The following is an 18,913-nucleotide window of genomic DNA, read 5'->3' as shown; positions in this document are numbered from 1 at the left end:
TACTTTATTTATTTGCTTATTATTTTTTCAACCTCCCTGCAGTTTGAATATAAACTCCATGAGGATATAAAGTTTCATCTGCTTTGTCCATTACTATCTCCCCAGTACTTACAACAGTGCCTGGAACAAAATAGATGTTCGGCATATGCTAAAAAAAAATGAATGAACAAATGATTTCAATGTCTATTTTGTTCTCTAATATTCTATGATTCAAATACACACAGAAAAATAAATTGTAGGTTGTATTACAAAGCTTAAATACAATTTCTTGCTCCTTGGCCTGTACACCGTAACATTCTGGATATATATATATATTTTTAAATTACGTTTTCTGCTCTATTTCTTTGCTAGTTCATATGACTGCATAATAATCTTAGTCTGTTCGTTTCTGTTGTCTTGCCTCCCTAAGATTTCCAATATGCAGGGTTAACTTAATTTTGGCATAAATAAGAACATAAATTGTTTTTCAAAGCCATCTTATTTCTCATCTAAAATTTAAAATTATATTAATATTATCCTGAATAAATGCACATAATTAAATGATTTTCAAAAAATATTTTTACAGTTCAGTAGAGAGTTGACACAGTTCAAAAATTAAGCCATGTTCTATTCTTAAAGTCTTAATATTTTTGTGAGTTAGATTTAAAATGGATAAATATATTTAAAACACCCATCATAGTAATTTGCACACACAAGTATTAAAAGACAAGTCGTCTTTCCATTATTGTTTATTGGTATGTCCATAACACAATTATGTTCTTGTGACATGGTTTAAAGATACTTACACTAAGCGTATACTCCAGATGTTTCTTTCTGAAAAGCAACTCTTCATAGGAAGCTCACAGAGCAAAATTTCAAAATCAAAGAAGAAAACAGTTTTTACACAGATCATTTTAACTAAAGGAAGTTCTTAGGTATTTAATTCGTTTTGAAAAATTTTGTTTTAGTCTAGTAGCTGAAGTCTTAAGTAGTTGTTTCATATAAATTATTTTAATTAAGAACAACGTATGCTGTAAGTTTAACAAGATGCATTTACCCAGGCGACCTCAAGTCTTAGACCAGGCTTATCTAAATGAGAGCATCTGTATATGATGATCTTAATATTCTCTGATGTAATGATGTGAGAGAATGTGTGTGGAAGAACAGGCAAAAAGTAGAAAGGGTGCAATATTTTAACATTGGAGGAAATATTAAAATTATTTAAGACAGTTTGGGATTACAAAGAAAATAACAGATTATAGTAAGTATTTTACAATGGAGAATATTTTTTGGAATCAGATAACGATTCATTGTTAATTAAGGGCCCCCTGGATGATGATGGTTCTTATTATTATTTGAGACAGGGTCTTGCTCAGTCACCCAGGCTGGAATGCAGCGGCATGGTCATGGCTCACTGCAACCTCTGCCTCCCAGGCTCAAGCAACCCTCCTGCTTCAGCCTCCTGAGTAGCTGGGACTACAGATGCGTGCCACCATGTCTGGCTAATTTTTGTATTTTTTGTGGAGACGGTTTCCCCATGTTGCCCAGGCTGGGCTTGAACTCCTGAGTTCAGGTGATCTGCCCACCTCAGCCTCCCAAAGTGCTGGGATTACAGATGTAAGCCACTGTGCCTGACCATGGAGATACTTATTTTTAATAGGTAGATTTCTCTCACTCTGAAAGTATTTAAAATTCAGTAGCTTTATTACTATTATTTCGATAATTTGAATACGTTATTTTAAGTTGAGGATTTTAAAAAATCCTGTTTCTTTGACCATTTTAGAAAAGATGCCATATTTCATCAGTCATTATTTATTTTTTACCAAGGCATGTACCTTCTTAATATTGATGTTGGGAAAAATTTTTGCGAAAAAGAAACAAACATGAATGTGACTGATTTAGCTAAATGCCATCCTGAGTTGTTATCTTTTCTAAACTTAAACCTGTGTTTAGCACTCGAGACAGACATTGAATCATTGTGTAACTTTACCTAGGTTCATACCCCCTTATCTTCTTCATTGGTCACATTATGGTTACAATAATTAAATTAGATAATTTTTAAAATAAAAAGAATAAAAATGTTTAAATTTTACTTTATATTTGCCTATGAAGATTGATATTTTGAGAAAGTAAATCCTTATTTAGAAACATAGTTTTTAACGCTCTTTCTTATTCTAACTCTCATTGTCACGGCAATCTACAGAAGAGTTTTGTAACCGTTTGTTCTTGGGATAAAAATGAGTACTTATATTTTCCCCAAATTGGAGTATAAAGGTACAAATAAAATTATCTGTATTGCTGCTGATCCTAAGTGTTCTTTCCATTGCCAGCAGCCAAAATTTTATTGGTCCTTTTGACCTTGAAAACCTCATCCTCTGAATGCCCACGAAAAACTGACGAAAAGTGCTTTGAATAGAATGTCTTCACTATGTATAATAGAAGCTATGGTCAGAATGATTTGGTTTCATATAAACAGTAGCTTTCAACAAGTCTGCCATCTGCATGTAATCTACCCTATAATATAATATTATTTCAATGGTCCTTCAAATAAGCTGAATTCTTTTCTGTTATATGCAGTACCTCAATTTAAAGGCAGACATCTCCATGTTTTTAAGATGAACTTTGTAATTACTGGATATCCTAACTGATTATCATATTACAAGTTGGACTAATGGCACATTTTGAAATTATTCTTAGTTGTGTCTATTTGGTTTTGTCTTTCTTTAGGCTGTCTACCTTAAATAGTAGTTAGGATTGTTAAATCTTTAAATTCAATCATAATGTGCATTCATTCATTATTAATTGAGGGCCTAAGATATGTCAGGCATTCATGTATTCATATTGATTATCTTATTAAAAAGAATATTTTAGCTTAGAAATAAGTGGAGAAACTTGAATATTATAAAAATGCATTAATACAACCATTTGTGCTAAGAATTTGTTATAATCTGTGTAACTTGTATTAAACTATAGGAGTCACATACCAATATTGGCTTATTCTTGCTCAGCTCTTCAGGATTAAAACATTGTGCAATGTGGTTTATTTGAGTCTTATTCTATGGTTTATAGTAGAAATACACTTTTGGTAGCAATACCTTTATTCTTTCCATACCTGCTTAAAGCATCATGGCTTAATCTACTATGTACAAATTAATGACTTCCAAATCTTCCTCACTGGGCATCTCCTTTTCTTCCAAATTTCAGTCCCATATTTATAATTCCGTGTTGTCAGTCTCTGCATGACTATTACCGAAACATCTCATATTCAACCAGTCCAATATTGAACTGAATTTTATTCATCGTAAAATCTGATCTTCTTTATAAGGGTGATAAAAAGCTTGGATTGTGAATTCAGAATTAGGATAATGCATATAAAAGCTTAACAAAATGCCCAACACATTCTAAGTACATGATATATACTAGATACTATCATCATCATTATTGCCTCCTTAATTATGCCACTATACAACAACTGTTCATCTAGATGCTGAATTCATCTTTCATATTTTACTCACTTCATCTCCATTTATATCTAAACAGTTATTAAGTTCCATTAAGCTTATTTCCAAAATGTTAAACGTATTACCATTCTTTATCTTCTCTATCTTTAATTACAGTTAAGAATAATAATTAGGGCTGGGCGTGGTGGCTCATGCCCATAATCCCAGCACTTTGGGCAGGTGAGGCGGCAGATCACGAGCTCAGGACTTCGAGACCAGCCTGGGATTGTGAAACCCCATCTCTACTAAAATACAGCGTGTGCTGTAGTCTCGCTATTCTGGAGGCTGGGCAGAAGAATCGCTTGAACCCGGGAGGCGGAGGTTGCAGTGAGCTGAGATTGCACCACTGCTCTCCAGCCTGGGTGACAGTGAGATTCTGTATAAAAAATAATAATAACAATAATAATTAGGCAAATACATGTTATTATATGTGCATGCGCCTCTCCTGCATATCATAAGCTGCTCCATAACAAAGGCTATATCTGAACACTTTTATTGCCACAATGATATTTACCAGATGTAAATGTGAGAATTGGTCGGGATTTGAAGCTCTCAGCTCAAAAACTGATTGAAAGTTAGTCTTACCTTATTTATTTCTGTGGATACAATGATGAGAAAAAAAAAAAAAAAGACACAGGCTTGACCACATGAAACTTACATTAAGACAAACTTTAAAAATATTTTTCTTAATAACAATGGCAAAAAAATGAAGACCCCCAATCAGGGGAGTGACAGTATAAGATTTGTAATTAAAAGTAGTGGTCCTAAATTTGATTACAGTAGCTGAGGTAAAAACAGACAAAATAAAGATGAATAATAGAGATGAAATCAATAGGACATGAAAAAGGAGTTGGGCGCTGATGGTGCACAGGAAGAGATGAGCAGATAAAGTGGATTCCTAGGTTCCTGGCTTATAAAACTCGCTGGTCATGTCCTTCTTTGAGGCTAACCAGGTTTAGGAAGGAGATAAATTAATACTTAAATCCATACATATGAGAAATATCAAGACAATTGCCAAAACATACCATCTCACTTATGAAGGTTTTATGCTTTTTGGAAAATTCAATAGCAATTTTCCTCAAGTGGGAAAAAAGTTTTCAATTTCAACACAAATAATTGGAAACTGATAACATTGTATAAAACCATGAAAATTAAAACTTATTTCACTTTGTCATGGGCAACATTTGTACATGAGCATGAAAACATTGTAATATATACCTTGACATTGATTACCCCACTAACAATATATAAAATATAACTCACCATTTTATTTAATGTGATTATAAATCTATAGGGAAATTACAATATCCTTAGAGAAAGAATTTCTACTTCATTGGTTTGCCTAATAGAAGAATAATATGGTGAGGCAAAGTTAGAAAAAGTAGAAATTCATTAACATTGGCAATAAGAAACGCTAAAAGATGGAAAGCAAAATTAGCATAGATACTTTATGCCAAACTGCTTTATTTTGAAGAACTGTATGAATAAGTTTTAGATAGCAAAGTGTGTATGAACATTGTGTGGTCATTTCTACATTGTCCTTTATCCGTAATCAAATTATACTTAAGTTGTAGAAATTAACCAATTTTTTTCCGTTTCATTTCCACTGACTAGCAACATTTGGCTCTTGCTTACAATCAGCTTATACTCTGTATTTACAAGACACCTAAAAATGTAGTCAATACAAATCAATCTGGCTACTAATTTTTTCTTATACAAAAATCTATGTAACTATTTACCCAGTCTGCATTTGTTTGTTTTATTTTGGTGTGTGGATCTATTTTCCCTGGTTAACACTTAGAGCATGGTGCTAATGAGTCCAAAGATAACAATGGCCTCAAAAAACCAGTGTTTTCTGATAGAGTTCTCTCTCTCTTCTGCACATATAGTATTTTACCTTTTATCTTTATAATTATGACCCTACTTCTTTTAGTCTGAGTTGCATCAAAACTTTCTGAAATTGACTACGACATAAGGAAAAATACATGAAGCATTGTTATTTATATATATAAATTCATTTAAATAAATTTTATGAGTTCCAAAATGAAAGCTATTTAAAATTGAAACCATTGTCTATTTTAAGTTTCCTAATGCTATTTTTGTTTTTCATAATTATCCAAAGTTTCTCAGGACAAAGAAGCCATTGTTTTTAGTAATGTCTGCCTGTTCATTAAGTATCGTTTCATATTACATTAGTCACTTGGATATCAGATTTGATTTTACGGTTTGTTTCCCATTCTCTTTAGTTCAATAATCATTGGCCATAGTAAAGAATATTCAGCCAAAATTTAAAAATAAGCAGTTCTAGTTTCCATTAATTTGTGTGTGCTTTGTACAACTTCACTTATTGTTACTTTCAGCACCATTGTGGAGTATGTAGGGCAATACCAATAGCTTAAGTAAGTGAAGAAATTTAGAATGAACAAAGTTTTGACAAGTCCAAGAACACTAATAGCATCAGTATTATGTTATAAACAATGCATATAAAATAAAATATATCAAAACAGCTCTGCATTCAAAAGAAAACATCATAGGTAAGATAAAAGTACCCTGGTATGGCAAGAGTTTCACATTCCTAATTAACTATATCTGACGTTCAAGTAACACAGGGTAAGATTTAGTTAGTGATAGATAACTAAAGAAAAAATATCTAATTATTTATGGGAAAGTAACATATTTTCCTAAATGATATATTTATAGGTAATGGGGCAGTTAGAATTTATAACAACATTATTTTTATCTGAAGAAAAAAATAAATTGATGTAAGAATATTAAGCCAAGCAGAATTGGTTACATGAAAGACAACCAGAGATTTTTTTTCCCAGAACCTCCAGATCAAACATGATACATGTGCTGACCTACTCTGTGGACATTATTTTGCAATACCAGTTAGGAGGCACTTGTAGCATTTTCTTTGCTAAACCACTACACTTAAAACAGGAACATTTTAAACTGTGTCCCTAATTAATTATATCCCTAGAAGATTTCTTCTTTTCTCATTTTAGTAGCGTGATAAAGTCAAACCAAAGCATCAGGAGATTTCAGTGTTTTTATATCCTAAAGTAGATCAACTGGGATTAAATAGTTATTCAAAAGAATACTTAAAGACTATATTACAATAACTTTCATGAAAGGACTGTTTCCGCAACTCATGCAAAATAGTAGCATTACTGCTGATGTTTTATATCATTTTTTTAATAGAGTGAACTTAATCTACTAAAAGGTAATAACTTGTTTATTCTCTCACCTACTTCTGAAGTCACAGCTGAACATCTGTAGCACCTGTGACTAGTATTTACTTTTATTTAGAAGTTTTGTTTTTGTTGTTAAGATGGAGTTGACGTCTTTCTAAGTGGTCTCCAATGGTATGGAGTAAATGCCTGCTCTTGCCGTCATTTTCATTGTAAACGAATCTTGATAATGTCAGGTTCCCGTCACAATCTATCAGTGTCACTCAATAAGCAGTGGTGTGACTGTTAGTCCCTTTGCGATTTGCCTCCTTTATCAGGGTCAGCTTGTGGGAAAATCTTAACAAATAGTTACATGTCACCTAGGTATAAATGATAGTAATACAGTAGTCAAATATACTTTTACTATTTTAATGCATGTAATTTAAAAGGCATTTGTATTTTACAGATCACTTTAGTTTTGTGTTTGATTCTTTTATGTGTGTTCTACGTAAAATGCATAGAAATACTGTGGACTTCTCTTTGGGAACCTGTTTCTCGTTGGATATATTTAGGAATGAAATGAACAAATTCATGAATATGTATAATTATTTGGACTAAGACTATAATTGGTGCTGTGCGTACACACACTCAAAATTGTTATTGTGTTTTTAGTAGAGAAACTAAGAATATCTTTCTCCAAAACATTTTTCATTCCCTTTCCTACCTAAAAATTGTGCTTCCCTTTATTTCTCTTTATTCTTTCCCTTTATTTCAGTTTATTTACAAGAACCAGTTACTAAAATTTGATTTATAATATAGCCATATTTGTTGTTCATTTTCTTGTGTGTGTTTATGTAACAGGATATTAAATACAATTTTTTCTGTGGTCTCCAACAACAACAAAAGCTGTCAGGTACCCCTCACTTTAAAGAAAGTAAAAAACAATTGGTACTTATTAACAGCAACTGAATCAGCATTGCTGTCTTAACTATCACTCCAGACTCCATGAACAACCACCTTCTTCCATTATAAGAATGGACCACACTCATTTATGAACATTCATTTATAAGATGGGATTTGAAGAGATCATTCTAGTGAAAGGACAGCAACTGACAGGTATGGCTGTGGTTTAGTAATTCCTCTTTGAGTATGCTTCCTCACTGAGAAGGTCAAGGGAGGAAAATTCCAAGAGAATTACTCAAGGATTGCGGATGTTTCCACCTCATTTGGTAGCTGGATTTCTGCTTAATGTGAACTGCTGATTGGGAGCAGGGGTTGGAGGCGGTGGTAAAGAACTGAGGAGAAGGGAGCAGGCTGGAGAAAGTGGGCATCAGAACAAGAGGATTTACACCAGCAGGAGGGCCTTATTATCAAGAGGCAATGGGAGTTTAAGGAGCTTAGACGATCATGAAGCTGGAGGAGATTCTACTATGAGGGATTTGTGCAGTTGGAAGTTCCTCAGTAAGGATTCCCTTGAAGGATCAGACATTACCACCATGGAAATGTTTAGATTTAGGCCTTTACAACTTGGAAGATGTCAATGGCCTAAAGGAGTAGCCACAGAAGTTGCAGTGCAGGGGAAATTTAAGCAGGAACCATTTAAGCAAGAGACGTTTATTTTATTACCCAGAAGAAGGAGAGGAGGAAGACAGGATGGTTGAAAAGCTGAGCTAGCTTCTGTCCTCCAGATACCTAGACTCTAGAAATGGCTAATGCTAGTGGGGATGGGGAAGCAGAGATGACAGTTAACTAGAGTGGATTTATTATATTCAAAATCTGCTCAAGGCTCTTAAGGGACAGAATAGGGAAACTTGACAAAGCTTTTTTGAAGGCAGTAATTAGAGGAAAATGAAAACCATTTTATATTTGTAACCCATCATTTCTGACTATTCAATAATCTGGTACCTTTAGAGTAGGGATGGCTTTCACAATTTAGGGATATATTTCTGCATTTAAAACCTGGTCCATCTTAAAAGATGTATCATAAAATGCAATAAAAATATCAAGTGAGGGTAAGCCAAGGAAAATAGTCTGAGCCCATGAAGACTAAGATATTACATCAAACTTATTTTTCAGAAGCTTTGTTTTAATGTTGGAATGGGGAGGGACTAAGCGGAGAGAGGACCTTCCACACCTAGTCCTTACATATTTGAATTTCAGTTACACTAAATCTTGAAATAACCTTGCTTGTCCCATCTTTTACACAAAAGAAAATCTAAACACACACAGTCACTCTTTATATATAAATTCCATATATTTAAATATGTAGTTATTAGTATATTCTTAATAGCAGTAAGTCAGTTTTTTCTGTTTCTATCTTCCCCTGCCAAATGTTAGAAATTTCTTATATATTGAATCTGCTGCTGTTTCTTGCAGTCTTAATAGTAAATATGAATTTTAAAGGTATTTATGTGTGTATATATGTTTGTGTGTAAGCATAGTGTATATATACTGGTTTATATCGTGCTATATATTGGCTTAAAATAAAATTGTGAAAATATGCACTTCATAACTATGGGCATGTCTTGTTCTGAGGTGGCCTATTTTCAATTCTTATTTATTCATGCTAATAGAGGAAAAGGATGTTATAAATAATGCAAAAATCACTTATATATTAACCAAGTCAATATATAACTGACTTGGTTATATATTGTATATTTTTCATCAGACTTAGTTTCTTAATTGTTTGCTCTATTTATTACCCAAATGAGCTAACATCATGAGTATTTAACAAATGATGATTGGCGGAGATGGCTAGAAGCATTCTATGTAGTGAGAAAATCTAATATAGTATTAGAAACTTACTAGGGAAAATTCACATATGAATGCTTGATATTTACCTGTGCACAAGGGACTGATATCTGTGACGCAAAAACAGATGTGAAAATGGGTAGTGTTTTATCTGTAGTCTGTTTTCAGAGTGATTTAATCAGAATTTTAAGATAATATTTTACACCTTAAGAATGTGAAAAATAGAGTTATTGTGCATCTCTACTGATATGAGTGAAATTTAAATATATTTGCAGAAATAACTGTTTCCCATTTATTTATTTATCCTGGCAATAAGGACTTCAATAAAAAAGGAAATTAGTTTAAGTGAATAGAAAAACAAAAGTAGATTATAGCTGTAAATGGAGCTCAAACTGAATCCAAAATAATGAATGTATATTTTTCCACTCCATATTTTAGTTAATTATCATCAAATATGCAATCTACTATGAAAATGTAATCATTACATTTGTTGAAGATTTTAAATGAAGTATAAAATATAGAGAAAATTACTTATTATTTCTAAATTTCCAGTGCAATTTCTATATTAAAATAATATTTATTCCAAAGCGTGATTTCTATATCCCAATAGTCAGTTTTAATCAATGCTGAATCATAACATTTGACCAAATCAAATCCCACAGATTTTGTGAATTAAGCCTATAATAAAAAAATTGCATGTACTTTGATAAAGGCAATGTAAAGAGTAGATGTTTAAAATGTGTTATAATAATAATCTCTTGATATCATACATTTGAAAAATTCATCTATTTATAGTTCTTGCATGTTTGACTAGTACCTAGGGATAAGTGTCAAAAAAGTTATGAGAACAGAAATAAGGGGTATAAATTTGTGAATATGAAAAGAACTTTTATATCACAGTGTAGGAGCAAGCTGGAGAAATTTCTTTTATGTGAGTCATTTCTGTATGAAGCTATAAACTTTTTTTTAAACCAAAAGCTGTCATGGTTTCTTGTAAAATAATAAAGATAATAAAGATATCCATTTTAATTGATTCTTTTCATTGTTTAATAAAATTGCTTTGTTTGATTGCTGAAGAATTTGAATTGAGTTTTCATTACCCACTTCTGAACAATTTACTCTAAGATCCAGACAGTATTGAGCTAATGAGTTTGAATTTATATTGAACCTTAACTGTCTTCATGAAGTAAATGGAAAAAAATCATGGCAGTAACTAAGTATTCTTCATTAAAAACTATGTCGTAGAGATTTTACAATGAGGCTTTTAGCGGAGCTAAAGCATTAAATTGGAGTTTTACCAACTTTGCTGTTTCTATGCATATTATATGAAAATATGGTTTCCTTTTTTAAGAAATAAAAAAGTCATGAGCTGATAGGGATATTACAGAAATTTCCTCTAAGTGGATAGTTTGTATTTTCAACAGATTCAGTTAAGGAATAAATTAATGTTAATTTAATTTGGGAGCACATCTAAATTGAAATGATTTATAAACACCTTCCAAGGAGTATTCTAATAAGGTATTTCATGATCTTTTTAAATCTAAGGCATTGCCACCAATATTGAAATGCAAGCCCTCAGTTGAGTGGCACTGACATGGAGACATAATGTATGTTTCTCTTTATTTGAAAACAAGTGATGTATTTATTCACACACACATGCATGCATATTTAATTTTTGCTTTGGCATTATATTCTATAAAGTGATCTTTTGTGTTCTCTGTACAATGTCTAACCAAGCTGGATGTTTAATGGCTCCATTTTTTGGATTTGCTGTGTAATGAAGTTAGGCACTTTATCTGATGGCTAGGATGTCATTTACTACAAGGATAACTTTGCATTCTATAAATGTTAGTGTGTTTCAGTTCCAAGGAGTAATTAATTATCTGGTTAATATAATAGAAACCATTTCATATTAAGCTGGATAGCCAAACAGTATTAGACTCCACCATTAGGTTAAATGTTGCAGAAATATATATTTTTTTAAATTTTGAGATCCTATATAAGAAATAGAAAATCAAAAAGAATGTGCAGCTTAGGGGAAATTTATTTACCTCGGCTTATTTCCCTAGAAATCAGTTTTCCAACTCCAAATGTTATATATTTTTTCAAAACCTCATTTTAAGTTAGTCATTGGAAGATTTGGAATAATATTATATCCAAGTAATTTATATTCATTCCCCACAGGCAGCAGTGATGGTTCCTGGGATAAGGAAACACTGTCCACTTCCCCATCCCAGGGACCTCAGGCCTCTGTAACCCACCCCCGCATGCCTGGAGCACATAGCCTTCCACTTAGTCATCCTCTCAACCATCTTCAGCAGAGCCACCTTCTGCCAAATGGTACGATGGCATTCTTTAGTATTAAAAATCGTAGTTTTTTAAAATTGTATATATCAGTTGGCAAAATAGGACATAATAAAGAGATATACTATATCTACATAGCTAATTGGGATAAGTTAAAGAAAACCCTAGTATTTTAAGCAAGATTCAGACTGATTATAGGAATAATATAGCAAAGAATTGACCATTTGTATTAAACACAGGATAAGTTAGGAAATGATAAACCATGGCACCAAACCAGATAGCTGTAAGCCTGGTTTCCCTGAGTAGTGAGTGAAATTTTTGCATACGAAGAGGAAAAATATTTTTTCTTTGACTGCCGTTATTAGAAAACTTTTGACTGTTTCAATTTTTAATGATTTATGTCCTCCAGAGCAATGATGATATATGTGCATTTTTTATAGGACTGGAACTTCCTTTTATGATGATGCCCCACCCTCTAATTCCTGTCAGCCTACCTCCAGCATCTGTCACCATGGCAATGAGCCAGATGAACCACCTCAGCACCATTGCAAATATGGCAGCAGCAGCACAAGTTCAGAGTCCCCCATCCAGAGTTGAGACATCAGTTATTAAGGTAATTCTTTTTTTATACAATTATTTTGGTATGTTCATCTTAAGCCACCATCCCTTAATCCATTTTTCTTATTCCATAAGTACGTCTGAACTCTAAAAAGCTAAGTGATAGTAAATAGAAATATTAAAAAAAAATCACTTGTAGCAAATGGCTCCAGGGGCACATTACTTAGGCAGGCTAGGGTTGCTTTAAATTCTCCATATATCTATTAAGATAGAGAAAAACATAGGACATTAAATGTTATAGTTCAAATTGTGTGTGTTCTTACATAGGTAGTTGTGTGTATGTGTGTGTGGTGTTATGAGCATTTATGTGTGGAGAATCAGAAGGCCAGAAGGGATAAATTTTGCCACTTTCTAGCTCTGTCACCTTAGATGTGTAATTCAATCTTCCTGATTCTAGTAAATATCTAATAAAGGCATAATCCAGTGTGGATTATGTTGTAAAAACTAAATGAAGTAATAAAATTGGAAGTTTCCATAAATTCAAAAATACACTAAATTAAAGGTAACATTATTGTTATATAAACTTCATATGTGCATATATACACAACTCTGTCTCCTCTATCCCTGTGTATCTGTGTGTGTATGTGTGTGCATCGTACGTGTTATATAGGTAAATATCTTTTACTTTCATATTATTTTAAAATGTGTACTTAAATCAAAATATTTTAACTGCATTGTCTGATTGGCTAAGGAGTAAGAAATATCAAAAAATTAAGAATAGATTATTAATTTTTAAACTAAGTACAAGATATTTTATGCTGCATGATCATTATTTGACATTACAATTATCCCATTTTTCTGAATACAATACACTTAAATTTAGGGTAGCCTCTGGAGCACATCTTGTATAAACAGCCCTGTTCAGATCACAAGGTCAGGAGATCGAGACCATCCTGGCTAACATGGTGAAACCCCGTATCTACTACAAATACAAAAAATTCGCTGGGTGTGGTGGCGGGCGCCTGTAGTCCCAGCTGCTTGGGAGGCTGAGGCAGGAGAATGGCGTGAACCCGGGAGGCGGAGTTTGCAGTGAGACCAGATCGCGCCACTGCACTCCAGCCTCGGCGACAGAGTGAGACTCCGTCTTAAAAAAAAAAAAAAAAAAAAAAAGGGCCCTGTTACTACTTACATACAATGTTGAATAATATGCAAATAGGAATTTTTCTTATATTAATGGCTCTAGAAACAAAGATGTGTCCCAGATGCTTTGGTCATTTTACGTAGTATCAATACCAGAGGAAAAAATAACCAAAAGTCTCACAAGACGCGGATCAACTACTCAAAGATCGCCACTTCAGAGAGCGCCAGTGAGTGCCACATTGTTATCAGCCAAGGAACTGATAAAAAGACCTTTGAAAACTCTTCTCTAAGAGGGATACTGTTACCAGATTATTCAATAAGCAATATATCACCGTATTGTTTAATTTATGATGATGTTAGGTAACAGGTATTATTGAGAATTAAGCACTCTGATTGCCTCACTCATTAAAGTTATCTAGAAGAGGAGTTTGGCGGAGGGAAAAACCCATTTAAGTCTTCCCGTCATTGTAGTCAATGGCTACTTTAAGCAAATGTTACAAGGTACTAAGTATTAATGTATACGATGTGATTATTCTCATTAAAAAAATCTGGTCGTGATTACTATAAAGAATCATCTCATAATATTAATTATGTAACTTTTACTTTCAAAACTGGTAACTAAAATCTCTCATTTAGGTAAGATTTACATTAATAAATAAGGCAAACATATCATAGAAGAGCAGATTTTAGCAGTTTAAAGTCATAATGGGTGTCTAAGTTATGACCTGTAGCTAATATTTGCATGAGGGATGGCTTACATATTCCTGCATCAAAAAGCATTTATTTATATCAGGATGCTTGATTTATTTTATTTTGCAATATACACATATTTTAAAAAATAGTTGTGCTACTTGTTAATTAGAATACTTAGGGGATCTCCTTTTAATACATCCTTGGTTGTCAGAGTTTAGATAAGTAGGAGGAAGAAGTTGAGTTTCCTCTGGAAGAAGTCTATAGAAAATAATTCTGGACTCAATGATTGGGAAGTCAGAAACATTCCCGTGTTTTCCTAGATTAAGTTTAGGAATGGAAAGGAGGGGGATATATGGAGAAAGGAAGAAAATACACAAAAAGAGAAGAAAGTGAGGTCGCTTTATGTTTTAAGATATGTGCCAACACCTACTAAGTCATAGAGATATCTCACTTCTTCTCTTGTTGCAAATATTTTCAGAAACTTGGTTACATGCAGATTAAAGGGAATTGTGGATTTTGAAAGTGTTGATTAAATGGTAATAGTAGCAGCCAAATAGGGAACAAAGGCTCTAATTGAGAATGATTACAGAAAGTAAAATCTGATAGTTTTTATTGCCAACATCAAAGTGAAGTTCAATTGGCTGTTGTGGAAGGGCTGAAAGGCCCATTTTTTATCACGGTGACCTTATTTTGTGAGACAGGCCATTCGTATAGCTTCAAATTTGATACTGACAGGTAAGGATTATTGAAAGTAAACACATTTTAAGAAAGGCATGAGACAATTCTAACAGTTTTAGATGCTTAAAGACATCCAGATAACCAGATAAAAAATCAAGTGAGTGTCCTCGGAGAATAAGGGTGAGGAATAGGTCCTCCAAGAAGTTCTAAGTATAGAGAGAACAAGTTAACAAATCAACCTGTCTAAATGTATATATTGGTTGACTGTATAGAACAAGAAGAGTTTAGTAAACTCGCTTAATAGATGTTAATTAAGTTTAGTTTTGGGGAAGTTTTTATTTTCCTCAAAGAAAACAGCTGACTCCTATGTCACCTTTAACAGTATTGGACACATGTGGGTAACTAGAATAGGGACTACACATTGGTTTGCCTGGGAAGATTCTATTAATAAGTGTGAAAGTCTGTTGCAAGTGAAGTGTTAAATATCATAGAAGATTGAGCTCATATGACGGAATTATAAAGCAACAGGAGAAATAGCCTTTAAAGAGAAAATAGAACTTTGAGAGATGTTCTAAATGCTGGAATATACCGTTTACACTTTTTAAGAGTAATGACAAAACTTAAAATTAAAACTCAATCTAAATGCAAATGGCAATAAGAATTTGTAGGACAAAAGAGAAGCAAAAATATAGCTTTCAGAGTTACATATTTTAAAAATATTCTTTGTTTAGCTGTTTCTATGAAGTAAAGGAGCTCCAAAAGTTTTTTTCATTAATATATCAATGCCAATACATGAAATGAAGCAGGGTCTGAATCCCCAAGCTCCAACGTTGGGTGAAATCTATTCTGCTGCTGGTTTTTATGGCCTGTGAGTTGAGAATGGTTTTGCATTTTTAAGTGGTTGGGAAAAAATAAAAAGAAAAGTATGTCATGACACATGAGAACTATATGAAATTCAAAATGTAGTGTTGGTAAATAAAGTTTTTTCTGCGGACAGAGCCACATCTAAATTTATGTAATGTCTATGGCTATTTTCACATACAAAGACAGAGTGGACTAAAATACTTGCTATTTGGCCTTTTACCAAAAAAGTTTGTCGATACCTGTGTTAGACCTCTGATTATCCCAAATCCACATGAATCCCAGGCTATGGAAAACTGAAGCAGCTCAAACTAAACTCGCAAACACAATAGAGCCAAGTAGAAAAAAAATTAAAATAATTGATAATTTAGGGTTGAAAGAATTAAATGCACCGAGGAAAAGAAAACTAGATAGATGAAGACTTTCCCACTATGGCATTGTTATTTGCTTTACATGCAGACGTTCATGAGAGAGTCTGCTAAAGTCTTGAACTTAGACTTTCTATGGCTGGTTGTATTGAGTATAATCAAGATTATTTTGAGGAGGAAATTGACATATACTCTTTAGACAATAATAATTCGAATTAAAATTCCTAGTTGTGTGGATATACGCACAATTTCCTCTCCTCTCTCTCTCCCCCTAAATATCTGTAGGGATATATTAAATAATTATAAACTGCACCTGTATTAATTTCTTATGAGTCAATGATGCCCATATACTTTTTCTGTTTAGCATTCATAGAACATAAAGCAACTTAGACTTGAGATGTTATGTAATTCAGCTTCCCCCATAATGGAGAAATAATTCCCACATCCTTCTTATTCATTTTCATATATCTAAGCTTTTGTAGGATACCTAATCTATTTTCAGCAGATTTAAGAGTGAGAAGTATATTCATTAATCAAATTAAAATTTGCATCTCAATAGCTTCTACCTTAACTTTGTTATATTTTATTTGAAGAAAAATGTCTACTAATTCTTCTAGGTTCTAGCCATTTCAATAAGCCTTCTGTTTTAGTGCCTATAGTGTTTCTGTTTTCTAGGCCAATTATTCTAATTTGTTCTGACTATTCTTCATCTTTTTGATTGCCTTTTTTTTTTGAAGTCACCCTCTACCACACTATACTCTAGAAGTGAATTGTGCAATGAAGAGACGCTAGACATCACCCTCAGTTTGGACAATCATCTATAAATCTAGTCATAGTTCCAAAGATTTTGTTTGGTAGTTGAATGTCTGACTCAGTACATTTCATGCCTTTCTGACATAAAATTCTGTTAAGCCAGTTTTTCTTCATCTTTTATTTGTGTTAGGAATTTTTATTTATCCACATTAAGTTTTTTAGTTTTCGTTCCATTGATTTAGGGTCTTTAGATACTTTGGAATATTAACATCCCAGACTATCACATTAGCTATTTATGCCACCTTTGTATCATTTCCAAATTTTAAAAGGATGTATTCCTTTATTACCTTCAACAACTGAGTAAAATAAACAATATAAATCAAGAGATCAATTTCTTTTGTCATTGGAGAATTCCTAATAGGTTGAAATGTTCTATTAATTGATTATCTTAGGTATCATTCATTATGTAACCCCAAATTCTCCTGAATGAATCAATATTTTTCTCAGTTTTTATTTAATAAATTCACAATGTTATAAAGATTTTGAAAAGAGCGTTCTTGCTGAAATAGAAGTAATATTGAAAAGAAGAAACGCAGCATATTTTAGTGATTTAAGGCATGTATTCTGAAAGAAGACTACTTGGATTTGCATTTCGACTTTATCACCTCCAACCAGTGTGACCATAGACAAATTATTTAATATATTTGTATTTTATGTAATAACAACACTACCCCATCAGGTTGTCATGAAGATTAAATTACTATTTATTTAATCCTTGGAAGTCTTTATATACCGACATTATTTTCTTCTCATTACTATTTTGTTTTCTCTCCAAGTGTCCAAAATCATTTGTTTAAAAGTAAGTTCTAGAATTTTGCAGGGAATCCCTGTCAAGCCTGTGAAATATAGTCATAATTCTATGGTGAGACCTCTGTCTCTCTTTTTTTTGCTTTGCTCATTTTACCTAATAAAAATTTTATACACAGCTTTATTTTAATCAGGACTTTTGGGTTTGTAGTGCATAGTATGCAAAGCAGATTTTTAAATGCATTTTAAGATTTTTTTTCAGAGATAACATAGAATTGTTTTTGAGAAATATGATGATATTCAAGTTACCCTACATTGTTGGATACACATCTTTCTTCTTACGACACATTACAGTTTTCTGAAAATAGGGAATATGACTTAAATTTGTTAATTTTCTTTGCTGATCTATTATGTGTCTGTGTGTGTGTGTGAGAGAGAGAGTTTGTGACGTTCTCATTTAAAGAATTAAACATTGAAAAACGCTGTTTATAATTGTACTCATACTTTAAAGCAAGTTCTTAAAATACTGTATTAGGAAACAGGATGTTACTTGCATGAAGTTTAAAATGTGAAAAGATTATAAAAACTACAACCAGAGTGACCTTATTCACAAAGTAGAGTGAATCTTAGAGCAATGTGACATCATATACTTCATGTTTGTTTTTAGTTACAGAATAGTTTATTCTTTGTACAAACATAAAAATCTCCAAGTGTATGCAGAGCTTTTAGACATAAATTTTTTTCACAAAAATTTATTTAATTTTACTTGGTTTTAAAAAATAATATGTATGTTCTCTTTAGGTTTATTTGAATATTGATATCAAATATGAAAAAAGATGTTAACCTAAAAAAGAAAGTATTACAACACAACCACCACTAATGAAACATCCAGGCCTTGAAATACATCACATGTTTAAATGCATGATTTTATAACAATACTAAAAAAGAAACTCATTGTTCACATTTGGGGAATTTCGGGGGAACTGATGTTTTTAAAGGACAATAAAGGCTTAAAGATAAATACATGGAAGGGATCAAGCATTTTTCCTGCCTTTTCCATAAAAACTGATCCTTAGAATAATCAAATGATTCATGAGGTAACTTTGTGATCATAGAAACCTTCTAGAAAATAAGTGTGTAGGAAATTACAAGCCCTAATGAAGTGATGAATTGTGGCCATGATCATCAGTGGTGGCTGGCATCATAAAAGGCAACCAAGCAGACATTACGCTCATTATAGAAGCTTGCAACACCATCTATGAAGTAGTTGTACCCCCACATCAACTTGAACCAAGCCTCCAGATGTAACTATGCAGGAAACTCAAGGGTCAAAGGAACATCGGGATGAATT

The 18,913-nt window shown here is 32.6% G+C and overlaps 1 protein-coding gene across 2 annotated transcripts in view; it reads left to right on the top strand.

Moving 5' to 3' along the window:
* DACH1 (dachshund family transcription factor 1) overlaps positions 1-18,913 on the top strand; it is a 429,451-nt gene that overhangs the window by 280,602 nt on the left and 129,936 nt on the right. The window contains exons 4-5 of one of the 2 annotated variants that reach the window (XM_054446972.2): positions 11,585-11,740; positions 12,145-12,317. In XM_054446972.2, the coding sequence (XP_054302947.2) occupies positions 11,585-11,740; positions 12,145-12,317 (329 nt within the window). The remainder of the gene's footprint in view (positions 1-11,584; positions 11,741-12,144; positions 12,318-18,913) is intronic. The other variant, XM_054446973.2, reaches the window with a different exon arrangement.

The sequence above is a fragment of the Pongo pygmaeus genome, chromosome 14 (assembly GCF_028885625.2).
Source record: "Pongo pygmaeus isolate AG05252 chromosome 14, NHGRI_mPonPyg2-v2.0_pri, whole genome shotgun sequence".
In the NCBI taxonomy this organism is placed as follows: domain Eukaryota; kingdom Metazoa; phylum Chordata; class Mammalia; order Primates; family Hominidae; genus Pongo; species Pongo pygmaeus.
The sequence above is the reverse complement of the archived record's forward strand: the minus strand, read 5'-3'. Positions and strand labels throughout refer to the sequence as shown.